Raw genomic sequence first — 19718 nt, forward strand, 5'->3', positions numbered from 1 at the left:
CATTTCACAAGGATGTGAGGGACTATTTCCAAGGGGCTGTCTTCATCCGTCCTTACAAAGATACCATCTTAGCGGAGTTTCCACAGCCTGACACAGCATGTGTCACAGTATAATTTAATACCCTATAGGAGCTCCATTATTTCTTTTTTTATTATTTTTTTAAATTTTTTTATAAATTTATTTTTTATTGGTGTTCAATTTGCCAACATATAGAATAACACCCAGTGCTCATCCCGTCAAGTGCTCCCCTCAGTGCCCATCTCCCAGTCACCCCCACTCCCCGCCCTCATCCCCTTCCACCACCCCTAGTTCGTTTCCCAGAGTTAGGAATCTCTCATGTTCTGTCTCCCTTTCTGATATTTCCCACTCATTTTTGCTCCATTATTTCTTATAGACTCTTGGTAACTGCTTCAGCTCTTCTGATCCTGGCAGATTTAGTTTGTAGCCTTATGAGACAATGAAGTTCTATTTGCAGTGACTCATTACAGATATGTGCATATGTATTATGTGTTATAAACATATCTACGGGACTATACATATACACAAATACATATTTGGTCTTGAACGAAATGTCCACTTTAGAACAGGAGTTTCACAAAGCACCTAGGTCTAATGTCCAGCAGTGAGCAATGTTGTTTTTCCAAGGGGAGAAAACATTCTCTGAATATAACCCTTTGACACTCAGTAGATGAGCCACAGATCTACAGAACGGGAACTGATATAGTTAAAAATCTGACTTTTTTTTTCCTCCTGCGCTCCTTTGCTGAAACGTCCTGCTTGCACAGGTATTGAGAAACAAGGAGAGGATTTTTGGACTCACTCAAACTGACAGAAGGACACAGTCACAGAGTCTGATTAAATGCAGGCTGTATTTCCTGGAGGGGAGGTCCCTGAGACCAGTTGTTTGTCTAAATAACGGATCACTGTCAGGCTCTATTTTCCATCTTTTAAATGTTGCGCAGCTACTACAGCTACAAGTTTGATGAACAGTTGGGGAGCAGATGCTGAACCAAATGGGAAAACAGCATACTAAATCTCGAAATCCCCTAGGCAAGAGTTACAAGAACCTTTGATGCTGCACTGATACTGGCATATGCACACAAATGTCCTCCTGATTCAGTACAAGATAGTCTCCAGGACTCCCCTGGGGTCCCCCCAGATAGGTCCATTAGAATCAAAAGTGCTAGAGTAATAAAGTGGTGGTTTAACTGTTTCAGGTCCACGGGAAGTACTTATTTCTAAACAAAGTCTGTAGGAGAATAAATCAAATAGATGATATTTTAAGATAATTTCAGAAGCATCTGGAAAACAGCAAGCATGAAACAGTTCATGGCTCATTTTGGTTTAGTCTTTTTTTTCCCTCTAGTCAATAAAGACACAGAGAAACAACTTAGAAATAGGGTAAAACATACATGAGAAAGCACTTCACGTTCATCTCTTTATAAGTCCTGAGGGCTGATGATTAAAGGTAATAAGTTCCAAACTGTGGAAGAAATAGGAAACAGTTCTGTGGAGTGTTAAAGGACAAAAATCCAGGCTGAGTTGCAGAAAGTTTGTGGTATTTCTCTACCAAGGAAAAGGGGTGCTTGTTTAGACTTCCTTAGTTGTTGAAAGTGTAGCATTCAGTCCTTGAAAAGCTGTTTACCCTAAGTGTATTAATGCTTTTCTCTCATGGAGACCCTTTAGTACCTGGCACTGTTAGATTAACTAGTAAAGCTTACTGGTAAGTTATGCTACTATTTAGACAAAAACTATTTCTATTTTTTTTTTAAGATTTTATTGATTTATCCATGAGAGACACAGGGAGGCAGAGACCCAGGCAGAGGGAGAAGCAAACTCCTCACAGGGACCCCGATGTGGGACTCCTGGGATCACATCCTGAGCTGAAGGCAGATGCTCAACCACTGAGCCCCCAGGCGTCCCAACAAAAACTATTTCTTAATACAATTAAATTTAAGAAATACGTATGTTAAAAAAAATGGGGGGGGGGGAAGAAATGCATATGTTTTAGAGTAGGGGTTAGCAACCTAAAAGCCATTTTAGCGAATGTGGCTCTTTGAACAGTTAGGTATCAACGACCTAGGACACAGCAATAGTGCAAACCTGCAACTTTGGTCCAGGGCTGGCCCCTGTAGCTTGGCCTGAGGGATGCCTCGCATCGTGTGCTGTCTATCCAACAAGCAGTGGGCTATGACTGGTACTTGCCCCAGAATTGTCGTGAGAAATGGTGACCTGCTTGCTTATCGCAAAGGGACATTAAAGCCTTGTCCCTTAACAGATATGAAACTAGGACCGAGGGCTTGAAATAATGATTCCAAGGACACGGTGTGACTTACTGTCAGTGCTATAATTAGTGCCTTGACTCTGGCTCTCTGGTGCTCACAGAAGATACTGAAGAATGTGTCCCTCCTATAGCTGAAATCTGCATTGTGAGACTCGTTTCTTACTCAGATTATTATTAAGAGGAAAAGTCATAAACAGAGAAAATACCACCCTGATAGAGAGCGAGGGTGAAAGCCTTAACGTTGCAACATATCCATCCACTCCTCATGGTTTGCTGTTAAAGTTGGCATGAATGCCCATTGAACCCAATATTTTTTAAAGATTTTTTTAAAATTTATTTATTCATGAGAGACACACAGAGAGAAGCAGAGTCATAGGCAGAGGGAAGAGAAGCAGGCTCCATGCAGGGAGCCCGATGTGGGACTCGATCCTGGGAATCTGGGATCAGGCCCTGAGCTAAAGGCAGACGCTCAACCATTGAGCCACCCAGGCATCCCATTAAACCCAATTTTATAGAAGAATATAGTTCTTCTACTTCATGCTCTAGATATTTGCTTCCTTCCCGCACCATCATCATGTCATCTCCTCTTGGGGAGTGGGTCTTACTCAAGTATCCACAGAGGGAGGCATCCAACTTTAAAACTTTAAATAGGGAGTAGCAAGGAACATGCCCTCACTACGCTCTCAGTGGACCCGCGCAGTTGATCAACAAGAATGAGAGCTAACGAGTAATGGTGTTGTGAGGCCATTACTGGTGGAACATTCAGTTCAGCTTCTCTCCCAATTCAAGGACCCCCTTTATAGTATTCCAGACTGATAACCGACCACAGCGTGACCACTTCCGGGGACAGGAAGCTAATTACTTTTTTGAGATCCTTGCTTCATTAGTGACTAGTTAAATATTTCCAGTGTTAATATTGTCCTCCATGCAAAAAATAGAAGAAATAGAGAAAGTGAGCAATTTTGTTTCTTCTTAGTTGCTTCTTGCCCAAATGACGCCCCAGTTCTGCATCATTCAGCAGCAGCCTGAATATAACTTAAATCATCTATTTTGTTACCTTTTCAGGTTTTCCAAAGATACCAGTTTTCCGTAAATATTTTTAGACACTAGATTCATTCTACAGTATTTCTCTGGGAGAAATTCTTTCCCCTCAAGGCTTTTTAACTGTTTGCTCTTATTAGAGCGTTTTTACTATCTGAACTCATCAGTTTTAAATGTTTTTCCTCCTTCTTCCTCAATGGAATTATCTAAGATTGTCATTAGAATTTCATTTTTAGGAGCACCTGGGTGACTCAGTCAGTTAAGTATCCAACTCTTGATCTTAGCCCAGATCTTGATCTCAGGGTTGTGAGTCCAAGCCGCACGTTGGGCTCCACACTGGTTGTGGAGACTACTCTTAAAAAAACAAACAAAAAAAAAAAAACAAAAAACAAAAAAAAAAAACACACACATATTTTTAGAACCATTTATCATCTAAGAACTCATAGCTGTAATCTTAAAAATCTTTTTTTCTGGGACACCTGGGTGGCTCAGGGGTTGAGCATCTGCCTTCAGCTCAGGGCGTGATCCCACATTAGGCTCCCCGCATGGAGCCTGCTTCTCCCTCTGCCTCTGCCTCTCTCTCTCTCTGTCTCTCATGAATAAATAAATAATTTTTAAAATAAATTAAAAAATAAAATCTTTTTTTCTTAAGTCTAAATATGCATTTGCCTAGACCACCTTTGCAAGTGTGAAAAAAGCACCAAAGTTCTGGTCATTTTCACATCATGTAATTTTTTTTTCTAATTTAGAACTCTTGGTTCTGGCATTAACCAAATACTAGACAAAGTGGTAGCTCACAAACTTTGATTTTTACTTTTCCATTTGCTTTTTTTGGAGGTGGTTTTATTTATTTGTGCTAAAGATCCATTGCTTTTGTATCATTAGTATCAGAATGGGAGATTTGTTCTTAACTAGCAAAAGATTTGATATCATTAAGTGACTTCATTGCTCTATTCTTTAACTAAAAATGTTGTGTCATAACTGAACATGAAAACTGGTTAAAGAGTGGCTCCATAAAGTTCATTTAAGTTCACAGAAACTTAAATTCACTTACCCAGCCATTTGTTTTTAATTCTGTTGCATTCAGGTACCTGTTGGTAACTGTAAAAAGCATGTGAAAAGATGTATGGCAAAAGGATTTAGGTTTCTAAAACACTTAGATTCTATTTTTTGAGCTTACATAAAAGATAGCATTCTGCTCTGAAATAAGAATCCTTGGGCAGCCCGGGGGGCTCAGCGGTTTAGCACTGCCTTCAGCCCAGGGCCTGATCCTGGAGACCTGGGATTGAGTCCCACATCAGGCTCCCTGCCTGGAGCCTGCTTCTCCCTCTGCCTGTGTTATGTCTCTGCCTCTCTCCCTCTGTGTCTCTCATGAATAAATAAATAAAACCTTTTAAAAAAATAAAATAAAATAAGAATCTTTTAAATCAGAAGGCAAAGAGAAAAGTTAATGGAAACGTGTTTTGTGGAAAGAATCTTATATCATCTAAAGAATTATTGCTGCAAACTGTTTCAGTTAGTGTAAACTAGGAAGTTTGCAGGAACATGAATAGAATGATAGCATCCTGCAGATACTTATTTTTGTTAGAAGTGCAGAAATCTGTTACAAGACTTTGGAAAGCTGTGGTTGAAAAGGAGATTAATACATACAGAAAAAGGGGAAGAGCTACAAAAGAAGCTGTAGAAAAATTACATCTGTTCATCTTAGAAATCACTCCTTCTAGTTAATGCTAGAACCAATTTATCAGCTGAAATTGAATCGGAATCCACTTAAAATAGATACTTCCCTGCCTGAACCATCTCTGTTAATCAATGATAAAATTTAAGTCCTCACCTGCATATGAAGTGGAAAAGGCCGTGAATCCAGGCCTATGACCAGGATGCCTCTTTTGCTTAACCATTCTCGAGCACAGAAATTCTCAAAGTGTATTGTTGGAAATGCAAATTCTCAGGCCCCATCCCAGACAACTGAATTGGAAACTCTGAGGGTGGAGTCCAGTGGTCTGTGCTTCAACAAGCCCTCCAGGTGATGCTGTTGCACGCTCTAGTTTGAAAAGCTGATCTCTAGCATAATTCTAGATCAAATTATGGTCAGGATCAATCAATACTTGTAGAAATTATAAAGCACTGGCCAATTACAATTATATTAGTGCCTGGGTTTATAAATCTAGAGTGAAAAGTAGACTGAATGCAAGGATAAGTTTACCTGACATGATGAACACTAAAAATGGGAAAACATTATGTCCCTGTATTTCTCTTTCTCATTGTTTTTTTGAAGTCATCTTGTCCAAGTTTGTTCTACAGGATTTCCCGGAATTAGAGCAAATATTGATAGAAGCAAACCTTTTTGTTTATTGAGCAATCGTGAATATATCTGTGAGCCAGCTGAGCCTGTTTCTGCTCTTCTGTTTCAGTGCACTGTGAGGCCAGTGAATGGAGTCCGTGGAGTCCATGCATGAAGAAGGGGAAAACATGTGGTTTCAAAAGAGGGACTGAAACACGGGTCCGAGAAATAACACAGCATCCATCAGCAAAGGGTAACCTGTGTCCCCCCACCAGTGAGACAAGAAAGTGTACAGTGCAAAGAAAGAAGTGTCAGAAGGGAGAACGAGGTACAATCATACTAGAAAAATGTGCTTATTTGAATCCTCATAATTTGATGCAAATTTCACTTATTTCTTAGGAAACATTTAGTATCGCTCATGTCTAAAACCCCAAAATGTATACCAGCCAAAGCCTATGTTGGTTGTAAATTACAGAATATTAAATGTGCAATTTTAAACAACGGAGTCTAATATCAAAGCTATAAACTACTATAGAAGTGTGTTAATTGGATCTTGATGAAAAAGGATGAATTATAGATATTTAGGCTTATATTTTTCTTTTGGGTCATTATCTTTCCTATCATCCCTTCAAGTACCTAGAAAACTTTTGAGAAGCCTCATAAACACAAGGTCTAATGCCATTTGCTACAAATCCATAGTGAAGAGACACCAGCCGTAAACTTACTCTTTTCCGTTGCCTACAAATCAAAGTAGTACAATTAGACTGTAAGCTTTTGTAGTAAACTTATTTTAAGGGTTACATAGTATTTCTAAAAATATTTAAATGTATATGTGTTTCTACAGTGTTTTTTTAAAGATTTTATTTATTTATTTATTTATTTATTTATTTATTTATTTGAGAGAGAGTTAGCAGGAGCGGGAGGGGGAGAGAATCTGAAGCCGACTCCGTACTGAGTACAGAGCCTGATGTGAGGCTTGATCCCATGACCGTGAGATCATGACCTGAGCTGAAACCAAGAGTTGGGGACCCCTGGGTGGTGCAGCAGTTTGGCGCCTGCCTTTGGCCCAGGGTGTGATGCTGGAGTCCCGGGATCGAATCCCACATCGGGCTCCCGGTGCGTGGAGCCTGCTTCTCCCTCTGCCTGTGTCTCTGCCTCTCTCTCTCTCTCTCAGTGACTATCATAAATAAATAAATAAATAAATAAATAAATAAATAAATAAATAAATAAAAAAGAAACCAAGAGTTGCATGCTTAACTGACTGAGCCAGCCAGGGGCCCTAATAGAAGTTTCTAATACTGATTTTACATTTGAAGTAGATGACCAGGGCATATTTTATAATATAAGCATTAATGACATTTGATCCCCAGATATGTTTTATGTTACATTAACTTTATCAGATTATATAATCTATTAGATCGATAATAAATAACTCTGTGTTAGAGCCTGTTCTAAAGTCTTATGATTGCCAAGAAGAAATAGGCCATGCCATATGATGTTTTTAGGGTAATTTAGCTTCCATTTAGAAGATCTGCAGTTGTTGGCTTTTAAAATATAATTTTTCCACCTTTCTCACTAATGTCCTCCACTCCACTACCTACAAAGATGGCATGTAGCTGGATAAACCTATTGGTAGTTTTACTGAACCAATAAATGATCTTCTCAATGAATTGCAGCTTGAAAGGAGTTTGGCTACCTCTGGAGTTGAACTCCCTTTGCTTTATTCATTCATTCAACATGGTTTTTATTGAATTTTTACTCTGTGGCCACACACCGTGCTAAATCTTGGGGATTCACAACTGAATAGGGGTACCATCCTTATCCTTAAGGTATAATGAGGTTCCAGTGGATGGTTGAGATGTCTAAATAGATAATCACAACATCATATATGAAAGGGAGATTATAGATACACGAACAAAATTCAGTGGGAACAGAGAGGTGAGTGTTGTGCAAACTTGAACACTATTCATTTAAGAAAGAACTTGGATCACTGCTACTTTGCAAAATGTCTTTCCCTCTACCAGAATAATTGGCCATTATCAGAATGTATTCAGCCTGCTGTTGCTATTAGTAATCAAGTAGTTAATGTGATAAAATTCTTGAAGACAAGGATGATTTTAAAGGGAACTTCAAGCTTTTGTAAATTTGTAGGAGGTTTTGATTAAAATTAGGTTTAAGGAATGAAAGTTGGCTGGTGAAAAAGGTCTTTCTGGCATTTGTTACCAATTAATTTAAAACATCTTAAATTTTAAAAGTTGGATTTGGAAATCAAATATTTCATCACTCGGCTTGTTGGTAGACTCCCATAGCCGTACATTTACTTATGTTTGCTAAATTTTCTCGATATTTAATGACTTACAGGTGGTCCTTGCTCATATTATTCTTTCACAAAGTTTCTACATTACTAACCAGTATTCAGTATATTTAACTTTTAAAATATAAGTGAAGAAAACCTTGCCCAGTAGAAAAATTAAATTATGATGCTAGTTTTTCGTTTGAGAATGTGATCTTCTAATATATTTTTCTAGGACCTGACTTAAATGTTAACAATAAAAATGTCAGTTTTTTAAACCGGCTACAGATAAGATAAATAATGCCACAAGAAGTTTAAAATAATAACCCGTGACATTAGCTTGGCCTAAAAGTTTCTTTTGGTCTTTTTTCCTCCTCTTCGACCTTCGAAACAGTGACATTTTACATTCACAAAGAGAACTTCGTACAACTAGAAAAACTTAGGTGGTTCACATTTATAATTAAATTCCCGATTTAGTTGCACTTTTATTTAATCTTTATTCATCTTTATATACGTCTCAAAAATTTTTCTCAAGTGGCTCAGAAATTTAACATAGGAAGGAAACCACTCCTCCCCTGATTTCTTGCTTCTCTAACTTAATAGTTTTCTTCACTTCTCTTGATGATAACTTAACCAAACATTCTTTGTGAACACGAAGAAACCAATAATAGAACAGTAATAATGAACTCTGGACAAGACACTATATCAAACATCATATCAAAATAATAATGTTACCTGCAGTCTTCTCATTTAGTTTCTGAGATATATATTATAAATATGTATGAAGACATATGGAGATAAATACTATGAAGTGATAAAGGCTTGATTTCTTCTACCACTAAAATAGCTGTTAACCCAAGTTGCTCCTGACTGCTTATAGACTCATGAAATAAGATCTTTTAGGTTCATGGTTTCAGTATTTCTAGATGAGTAAGCTAAAAGATTAGGTTTTTAAAATAAAATCTAGCCTGAAAATCTTGAATTTAAACTTAAGTATATCATCCCTGTCTAAGAGGCTCACAATAGACAGAGGTAGATAACTCATATTTGGAAAAGGTATGGAGCATGTGTTCAGGATTTTTTTTCTGCTGTGTTGCAGTTGCCAAAGGCAAGGTCTCCAGGGAAAAATGATAAGATCCAGAAATGACTTTCCAAAATGTACACAAAGAAACTGAATCAGAGGAAGTAGTTTTTAGGAACAGAATGAATTCTTCAAGTTGTGAGATGTATTTTAATATATATGCTGGAAAAAAAATGGTTGCAAAATCTTATACACACACACTTTTTTTTACTAACATTCTTCTCACATTTAGAATATAGTAAATGAATATGAGGATATAAATGTAATTTTATAGCCCCCTAAATTTTTGTCTGATGTACTATTTGTTTGCATCTTCTAGAATTTTTCCCTTACCTTCGAATCAGTTTTAACCTCTCCTTCAATTACCAGTTTTAATAAGAAATTAGTACCTTTGCAATATTTTCTAACTTGAACCTATCTCAGCAGAACAATCTATCTCAAATGTCAGATATATATACCATATAAATTAAGAGAGTATAAAGGCTGACATATAGACTAGTCTGACATGTGCATTAAAACAGAATATTGAAATGGAAGTAAACAAGGAGAAGATGCATGTTCAATTGTTGTCAACTTATATTGACTCTTTTTGATACTGGGCAACACCATCGTAGATGAAGTGAAACAGGACAAGGAAATATGCCTGTATTTGATGCAAAAGGGTGATATTATGTGTGTCAGAGTACAGGGAGGGGTCAGAGGAAGGAGGACCTCGAAACGTGCTCCTCACTCATTTGTACATTTGGTTAACTGAAGGGAATTTCCTCTAGATATTGGGTTTTGGGGAAATTCACAAAGAATGAAAGAACTGCTTTAGCTAATTGCATGAAGAAGATACCGATTAATTATGTGCATGATCTTGGGATAGAAAGGAGAAAGAAGAGCAAAGTCACAGAAGAAATAGGTCAGGGACTACTTTCTTAATTAAAGAAGAAATAGCATCCCTCCAAGCAGAAAGAGAAAGGGAACCATTAGAATATAAATACAGGGATACCTCAGAGGTACTGTGTGGGTTTGGTTCTAGGTCTCCATACTAAAGCAAATATTGCAATAAAATGAGTCAAATTTTTTTGTTTCTCAGGGCATATAAAAAGTCATGTTTACTCTACACTGTCGACTGTTAAATGTGCAATAGTATGTCTGAAAAAAGTACATACCTTCATTTTAAAATACTTTATTGCTAAAAAAAAAAATGCTAACGATCATCATGAGTGAGTCGTAATCTTTTTGCTGGTGGAGGGTCTTGCCTTGATGTTGATGACCGCTGACTGAGCAGGGTGGTGGCTGCTGAAGGTTGGGGTGGCGGTGGCAATTTCTTAAAATCAGACAAAAATGAAGTTTGCCACATTGATTGACTCTTCTTTTCACAAATGATTTCTCTGTAGCTTGCGATGCTGTTTGATAGCATTTTACCCACAAATAGAATTCCTTCAGAATTGGAGTCAATCCTCTCAAACCCTGCTGCCGCTTTATCAATTAAGTTTACGTCATATGCTAAATCCTTTACTGTCATGTCAACGATCTTCAAACACCTTTACCAAGAGTAGATTCCATCTCGAAACACCCCTTTTCTTTGCTCATCCGTGAGAAGCAACTCCTCATCCATCCAAGTTTGATCATGAGCTTGCAACAATTCAGTCACATGTTCAGGCTTCACTTCTCTTCTCTAACTAGGAAAGCTCTATGCCGTCGTCCTCCAATATAAGGCTGTTTGGTCTGTGTTGATAATCCCTTGTTTAGTGTAGTTACCTTCATTAATGATGTTAGCTAGGTCATCTGGATAACTTGCTGCAGCTTAGCATCAGCACCTGCTGCTCACCTTGCACTTTTATGTTATGGAGACTACTTTCTGTCGACCTCAGGAAGCAACTTCTGGTGGCTTCAAAATGTTCTTCTGCAGCTTCTTCCCCTCTCTCAGCCTTCACAGAATCAAGTAAAGGTAGGGCCTAGCTCTAGGTTAGGCTGTGGCTTACGGAGATGTGGTGGCTGGTTTGATTTTCCCATCCAGAGCAATAAAACTTTCTCTATGTCAGCAATAAGTCTGTTTTGCTTCTCTTGATATTCATTTGTTCAGTGGAGTAGTACTTTTAATTTCCTTCAAGAACTTTTTATTTGCATGCACAATTTGGCTAAAGGGCACACTAAGCCCAGCTTTCGGTGTATCTCATCTTTCAAAATGCTTTTCTCACTAAGCTTAATCATACCTGGCTTTTGATTTAAAGTGAGAGACATGTGACTCTTCCTTTCACCTGAAAGCTTAGAGACCATCGTAGGGTTATTTATTGGTTTAGTTTCAATACCATTGTATCTCAGGGTATAAGGAGGCCCAAGAAGAGAGAAAGAGATAGGGGAACAACCTGCCAATGGAGCAGTCTGAGCACACACATAAATCGATTAAGTTTGCTGTCTTGTGTGGGCGTGGTATGTGGTGCCCCAAAACAATTACAATACTAACATCAGAGGTCACTGATCAACCATCACTGTAACAAACACAATAATAATAAAAAAGTTTGAAATATTGCAGGGATAAATATGACACAGGGGCACAAAGTGAGCAGCTGCTGTTGGGAAAATGGAGCCAGTTGACTTGCTGAATGCAGGGTTCCCATAAACGTTCAATTTGTAAAAATAAAACAAAACAAAACAAACAAACAAACAAACAAAACCCCACAGTATCTGTGAAGCACAATAAGGCAAGGTGCAATAAAGTGAGGTATGCTCGTAGATAAAATGTCCAGAGACACTTCCAGGGAAGAAATGTGTGGGATTTATTGCATTATTTAAATATAAGTCACCTTATATGCCTTCTCCAAATTAAAAGCAAAGTTGTAAAAGTCATCTTGGTTTCCCATTAAGGAAAAGTGTTATACGTTAATTTATAATTGTTATTAATGATTTCCTCAAATACCAGTATTATAAATACGCATCATGTTTATCATGAGCGCTCTATCTAAAGTTACAGCAACAGCAGTATTTCAAAATCAAGCAAATAAAAAATGTTGAGTCTGCTTTGTTCCTAGGCTTGCTTCTCTTTTCGTTTGCTTCCTAAAATCTTTATAACAACTTTTCCAGGAAAGAAAAGTCCAGTTTTCTACAGGAAGGATTTCTATTAAATATTCATTCAAATTCAAAACAAGACATTTAGCAAAGATTCCCAGAACAGTTCATCAAAATCCAAATAGATGGATTCATTAGCTCAAATTTGTAGTATGCCAGTTGGCTGGAGTATTTAAATGATGTCCTCTCCCCACCTTCACCTCGTGGAGGAAGACCAGCTGGCCTACAGACGCTCATCCTGTGTAAGCACTGGAGGATGGGAGCTTTCTGCTCTTTCCCTACACCCAGTTAAGAGACTAGCCCTCTGAGATAGGTCAGAGAAAACTCAAGAAAATACAGGGGAGAAATAATAAGGGCATTAGAGAGGGTTGTTCTCAACCAGGTGTGATTTTGCTCCCCAAGGGTAATTTCTGAATATCACAACTTGGGGAAGGAAAATACTACAGGCATTTAGATACAGGAGGAATGCTGCTAAACATACTACATTGCACAGGACAGCTGCATACAACAAAAACTATCGGCTTAAAAAACAAACAAACAAACACAAAAAACAAAGAAAACTATCTGCTAATAGTACAAGCATGAGAAACCCTGCCATAAACTCAACTGTATCTCTCTGTTATCCCTTCTTGGGGCCTACCCAGCCCCTACTGAGATAGATTGTTTGTTCAAATTCTGGAGCAGACCATTGCCACCAATGAAAACCCTCAAAAGGTATGAATCTTTGGTAAGAAGGACAAGATGGTGGAACAGAGGGGGGAAATCTTCTTCCCCAGTGTAACGGGAATAACCAACTTTATTAAAAATTAATATTGTTTAATTTAAAATAGTCCAGCACAAAAAATATTCAAGTATATTTAAAACCTCCAAGAAAGGTAGTATATTACAGTAAATAACACCCTTCAGTCTCAGAGAGACGTTTCTTAATGTAAATGTCCATACTCCTCTTAAAAGCTAAGCCACATTTTTCATTTAGTGTCCTCAGTGGAGAAGCCTGCAGTTGTTTAATCACTACTAACCGTGCTCTTCATGGAAACAAATTAGGTGGTGATACCCATCTCTTGTTCTAAACACTCTCCTATCTCTTAGGTTGAACCATATAAAATTGCCACTTTTCAAGGTCATAAATGGACCCAAATATTAGTAGTTTTATATGGTTTAACCTAATACTTCAAAATTCTTTCTTAATTTTGTTCAGTATAGAACCAGACCTAGAGCGTGGTTGTTACTTGATTGAAAGATTACAGTTTGCATATACCTCAACCTAATTTAAATATTAGATTCTTAAAACTAGTACAGGTGCACTACTGTTTTTGAAGGATGGAGGCACCACTATTGATCTCTCAAGACCCCCATAAATTCGTAGATCATCTTCAGATCCTTTCGATCATGGTCACTCATGGCGTCTTCCCTTATTTTATTTGACTATGTTTTCTGCTTCTTAGCTATACTACTTAACTTTTATTATTCCTTTTTCTTTCCTACCAACTCCCATTGAACCCTTGAAGCATCAAATCTGCTTGTAAAGTCAATGGATAAGTGTCAGAATTTGTTATCCAACCAGATAAAAGAAAGTCACAGCTGCTGTTGTATGCCCCAGCCCTTTTCACTGTTTCTTCTGACATTGGCATTACAATGGCAGGATCTTTGTGAGGATTCTCAGCTGCCCAGGTTTGTGATTTGCAGACCATGCCATGATCCTTTATATGCAGTTTACTCCCTTCTGTACTGATGAAGCAAAAGGATGGTAGTCAGCACCTAGATAGATGTTGAAAAAAGGAAATGACAATTCTGTTTCATGCCTCTGACATGTTTGATAAACTTCTTGGTGTTAACGGAAAATCTCTGTAGAAAATGAGAAGCCTTTTATTTCATGCCTTGCAATCCTGGGCACTATACCATTTCTATCATTCAGCCAGAAGTTATGATCTCTTTATAATGAATGCCATGTTTATATCATTCTATTTTTGTCGCTAAGATATTTGAGACCTTTTCCATGTTGGTCGAATCCATGTGGGGAAATACTTACATGTTAGCATTATCTGTGCAGTCCCCTCCTTGCTACGGTGATCCATTGATTTTTAGGCTTCTCTGCTGTGTTGCTGAGGGATACCTCAGCATCCCTAGTCTAAGAAAAGCCTTTATAATAAATTATCCTTGCAATTGCCTTATTTTCTGGGATTTCTTTGTTGTGAAGTTTATAAATAACGAATGCTTTTCAACCCATTGGTATGAGTAACATAGCACATACTGGTCAGTTAATTGAACAGAGTAGTAGCTGTACCATACAAAGCATTCTTCAGTCCCTAAGCAAACAGTGATCTGGCCATTGTTTAGATCCTGTGCACAAGGGGAAGTTGTTTGAGTTAGCTTTGGCCACATAACAAATAACCCCAACACATATTGGCTTAAAACAATAGCTGTTGATTGAACAACAAATGTGAGTAGGTGGTTCTGGCTGAGATCCACTGTGCGTTCAGGCCAGGCTCCCTCATGCGGTTGGCTGGTTAGAGGACTGAGAAAATGATACTAGGTTTCTGTCATCGAAAGGTGGCTAGGGGATCTACAGGGTTCGGTGGGCGGGCGGTGGGGGGGGTGGTAGAAGGAACTCTTTTCGAGATGAGGCTCAGCACTGGCACAGTTTCACTTTGACCACATGCTGTTAGCCTGTGCAAGTCTTAAGTCCAGTCCTGATTCAAGAGTTGAAGACAGATTCCACCTTTTGGTGGGAGAAGCTACAAAGTTACTTTGCAAGGTGGTGTGCCTACACAGGGATGATTGAGAGCCATAACTGTTTTTGCCATCTACCCGTGTGGTCTTTCTCGTGGTTGCGCTTACATGAGTATCATGGCTCATTCACTCAACATTGTTTTTATTAAGTTATTATCTCTTCCCTTGTAAAAACACACACAATGGTTAATATGGGAGATGTTGTATTTCTGTTTCTATATATACAATATTCTGTTGTGCTTTCCGATTCGTAATGGGAATAATAGGAAGAATAAATAGAAGTCCAGGCCAAGGTACCTTCATACACTCAACAAATATTTACTGAAGCACCAGCTGTGTGCTAGGCTAAGGATATAGCATTGAACAAGAAAGGCAAAGGCCCCTCCCATCACAGATCCCTTACTGCAGACGTTGGCATCATGATGTCTCATTCCACAAGGGTAGTAACCCCCAATGATCAGCTTATTGGTCGCATTTAATTGTGTTGAGTTTTCATCTTTGCAATTTGCTCCATCAGTAGCGGCAGTCTTGATTGGAGCTCGCCAACACAGTCACAAAGATGTCCGTTGGTGCTGGCAAAAATGAAATATCCCTGCGTACGTTTGTGTTGGTCTCAAGGCGAGTATAAGTCTTTCTTCTGTGACCACCATGTTTATGTGCTAATATGTGTTTGTAAGATGGCTAAGTAGGGTTAAAGATACAGCTTGTGACTATGGAACAGAGCTGACTTAACGGGCCCTTTGGAGAAATGACCCCAAGACCTTGGCTTCATTTGCAGGCTGTTTTAGCCAACTAAGATCCCTGCCAATTAGGAGGGTTCCCTGGAGAGAGACTCACAGAGCATCAGCATAAATTTAAATTCTGGGCCCCCAAATATAGTTTCCAAAAGAGTTTTCTTGTCCTTTGCTAATTACAAAATAAACATTTCTCCAGCAAAAACACACTTCCTCCTTTCATGCCTCTGTCCTCCTTCCCACCTCCCCAATACAGCCACTCCTTGAAACTGCTGGTGTTGCTGAAACCTCTTTGGCAGAGAAGACTCCCAACAGTTGAAGGCACAAAAGAATTATTCTTTCTGTAGATCATTATCTTGTCCTCTTTCTCTCTACTCCAGCAACTTTTTCGTGGAAGCGTTACAGACTTACTTTGTAGATCGTTGTAGCCTGGCAGAAAGGACGCAGGCCTCTCGGGAGCCGGCAAATACAACCAGATCACAACTAAATTCTGTGATATCACTGAAACAGAAACATGCTCACACTTGTTTACATTAGAACCATATCGTATCCTGAATGGATTCATTGCATCATGAATGGAAATGCACCACTCAAATGGTTTGATCTTTATACATTGCTGTCAAACCAGACCCCAGGTAGGATGAGGTGTAATTTCTAAAGATGGACAAATCTAAGCATGAAGTATCTAGCACAGTGTCTGCCACCGGTGGGCTATTATCATTAACGTGTACAAAATGGGTGTAAATGGCAAAGTCATCAAAATCTCTTAACCCACTGTGTTTCTACTCCCTTCCATGTGTATTTCTCTTTCCACTTATTTTTTTTAATTTTATTTATTTATTCTTGAGAGACACAGAGAGAAGCAGAGACACAGGCAGAGCGACAAGTAGGCTCCCTGCAGGGAGCCCGATGTGGGGCTCGATCCCCGGAATCCAGGATCACGCCCTGAGCCAAAGGCAGATGTTCAACCATTGAGCCACCGAGGTGCCCCTCTTTTTCCATTTAATCTGCAGTTCAGTTCCTTTACTTTTTTTTTGTAAAGTACCCCATTCCTCATGCTTTTTCTTTCTTTCAATTTCTTCAAAAAACATTTGCTAATAAAGGTGGTTATTTCTCTAACAGAAAATCAATATATCAGTATATATCCCCAATTGATAAATCTTCTTTCACCGAGCTTACTGTTACCCCATCTGTATTTATCAGGACATTTTGGTTAAAAATGACAGATTTCAAATTACTTTAAGCAAAAAAGAAAACGACTGGCTTTAGGCACAGCCTGCTGTAAGTGCTCAAACAGTATCATTCGGCTCTTTCTCATCATTTCAACCCATCCTGCTTCTGTTTCTCTCTCTTCACTGGCCTTGCTACAGCACTTCTCTGTACCCAGGGGGAAAGCTGGCTCTGTGCAGCCCTAATTCTACATCCACACTGCTCTCAATCCAAAAGGGTGGTGTGCTCCCCCTTTTAGTGTTCATTCACCCATTCTCACTGAAGGACTCAAATTGACCCTGCTTGGGTCACAATTCCACCTTTTTGAGCCAATCACTGGCAGGAGAACTGGAGTCCCACAGTGGCCCAAATTGCATGATCGTCCTTGAAGCCAAGGGACATGTGGGCCATTTTAAGTGATAGTTCTACATAGACTGACAAAAAAAAAAAAAAAAAAAAAAACAGATACAAACCTCCTTCCGCAAAATAAATTCAAAATTTTAAAAATTGAGAAGTTTATATCATTCTCCAGGGTAATTAATCCCTGTCCAATATTAGTCATGGGGGGGGGGGGGATGGAATTTAAGTAAGGAAGAAAAACCAAAGATCTTCTCCCTCTATTTTAAACTAGGGAGGCATGTCCAGCATAATACTAATAAAATTTTAATCTAACTAATCTTTTTTTTCTGATTTCTCTGGTTTGCTGGAAACCATTTCTCTAGTTTCATGTGAGTAGGGTGGTTCTGAAATGAACAGAAAAAAAAGCTACAACTTAAATGAGTGGTTTCTGGGGCTGACTTGTGCAAGTTTAAGTAAAGATGTGTCCTTTTCCATTTCTAGCTGCTGGGTGTTCTGTGTGAAATATACCAGGGTGGGTAATGACCTTTGCTTGATTATGCACCAGGTCACTGGCACTTTAAAATTAACTGAAACCTAATTACTGAACTCTTGTGTTTACACTGTGTATACACCACTCGGTCATAACTCTAGCCTCTGTGAGCCCAGACTGCCGTAATTGAGAAATATGCCTTGTAAATGGTTGTTTTGTTTATTTGTTGTTTCTTCTGGAAAAGCCTGCATTTCTTATTTTTGCAAAGGATCAGACTTAGGAAAGAGTTTCTGAACAGACTCCAGTTACATTTTATATCTTCATGCAAGACATGTGCACTTCTAAATAAGAGAGTCCTTTTATTTTTGCATTACATGAAATGTATTGTCTAGAAGCATAATGCTCCTTATTTTTCACCGATATTTTGAATAATACCACATTTTGGGGCAAGAAAATATTGTGTCATACTAAACCCACACTTGAGAAATATGAATAATCGGTAATTCCAAAAATAAGACATAAAGTATATGTCTTACTTTTAAGATCAACAGTTAATATCTAATTAATTGCAATCTTATTATCCTGTCAGAAATAGTAACCTAGTTTTCCATAATGTAATTAGTAGAATGCTAATTATATAGCCTATTACTTATATGAAATATGTATATATGGTCATGAAATACCCCTCAGAATAAGAAATACACACCTCAAACGTCTGATATGATGTATGTCATGTCCAACTAACTCCAAAATCATAAAGGGATTTGTTTTCTTTCAAATTTTGTTTCGATAGCTAAAACACAGTTTACTAAATTATTTCTTGGGCAAACCTCTGGTGAATTCACACTTGTCCCATTTGTCAAATTTTGTTTTGAATGCGGCAGAAAAAGGGAGTTCTTATATTTAATTTCTCTCCCGCAGCCCTTTGGCTTCCTACCATGTGTGATGCCTTTCGGTCTCCCTCCTCCTGCCTTATCACCCTTTCCTCCCATCCCTGCAGACTTCCTCAGTTTTCCAAGAATTATCTGCTCATGGAATCACGGTTTCTTTTCATGTTCACTGAATTCAAAATATCATATTGAATATTTGCAGTGTCAGCTTGGCAAAGTAAAAAAATATTGAAATAGTCGGGAAGGCAGACCTATCTCGGTTCAATTCTGGATTTGCTGTGTATTGGGGGATTTTTTTAGTTTTCACAAAAGCATTGTTTTTTTTTATATCAATAATGGTGTACATGCTACATTATGTATAGATAAAATAATGGCATATATATGAATTTACCATAATGGTGTAATAGATAGTAAAGTTTGTTCCCTTTTGCTCTACTACTATAATAAAAATCTCTATAATGTTAATGTCACTTTCCATCAAAGGTGAAAGAGGTGAGATACATGATAGTATTTAAAATACAGGCTCTGGAACCACAGTATCTGTTTTTGAATCTCAGTTGTGTTTTTAACCAATTCCATAACTTTAAGGTAATTTTTTAGCCTTTGTATACCCCCCTTTCCCTCATCTGGAAAATGGGGATGATGACAGTCACCAGATCACAAAGTTATAGTGAGAGTGTGATAGTGAGGAGTTAATGGGTGTGTAAAAAACTCTGAGACTTGTATCTGCTGCATGGTAAACACGCAGTAATTGTGAGATCTGACATGAAGGATCCCAAACATTGGGTAGCTAATCAAAGGATGTGCACATTTTAAGTATTAATTTACCCTCCCCGATTATTTTTCAAAAAGGTTTTAACAGTTCACATTTGCAGTACATCAGAAATGCCTGTTTTTATTATCTTTGCCAGAACTGGATGTTGTTAGTCCTTCAAACTCTTGCAGTGATAGCCTATTGTTCTATTGTAGCCATGTTTCTGGCTACTAGTAAGGCTAATCACATGGTTATTAATTATTTGGATTTCTGTAGGGCCCCTATTTATGGGCTTTGCCTATTCTTCTGTTGCATAATTTCTGAATTGGTTGTGGGAACTCTTTGTATGGCAGGGATATTAACCTTTTGTCATGTGTATAGCAAGTATTTTTCTATTCTATTTATTTCACTGTCTATAATTGTTATCTTGTCTTTTAAATAATTACAACTTTTCCTTCTGGGTTGCTGATTTCTAAAAAAATTGTTAGATACTGTAATCTTAAATGTGTGGGCATTTATCCAATAAACATTT

The 19718-nt window shown here is 38.1% G+C and overlaps 1 protein-coding gene across 3 annotated transcripts in view; it reads left to right on the plus strand.

The window, feature by feature from the left end:
• RSPO3 (R-spondin 3) overlaps positions 1–19718 on the plus strand; it is an 84020-nt gene that overhangs the window by 34446 nt on the left and 29856 nt on the right. For all 3 annotated transcript variants that reach the window (XM_025422960.3, XM_025422962.3, XM_035707267.2), the window contains exon 4: positions 5740–5937. In XM_025422960.3, coding sequence (XP_025278745.1) covers positions 5740–5937 — 198 coding nt within the window. The remainder of the gene's footprint in view (positions 1–5739; positions 5938–19718) is intronic.

This window comes from Canis lupus, chromosome 1 (genome assembly GCF_003254725.2).
Source record: "Canis lupus dingo isolate Sandy chromosome 1, ASM325472v2, whole genome shotgun sequence".
NCBI classification, from domain to species: Eukaryota; Metazoa; Chordata; class Mammalia; order Carnivora; family Canidae; genus Canis; species Canis lupus.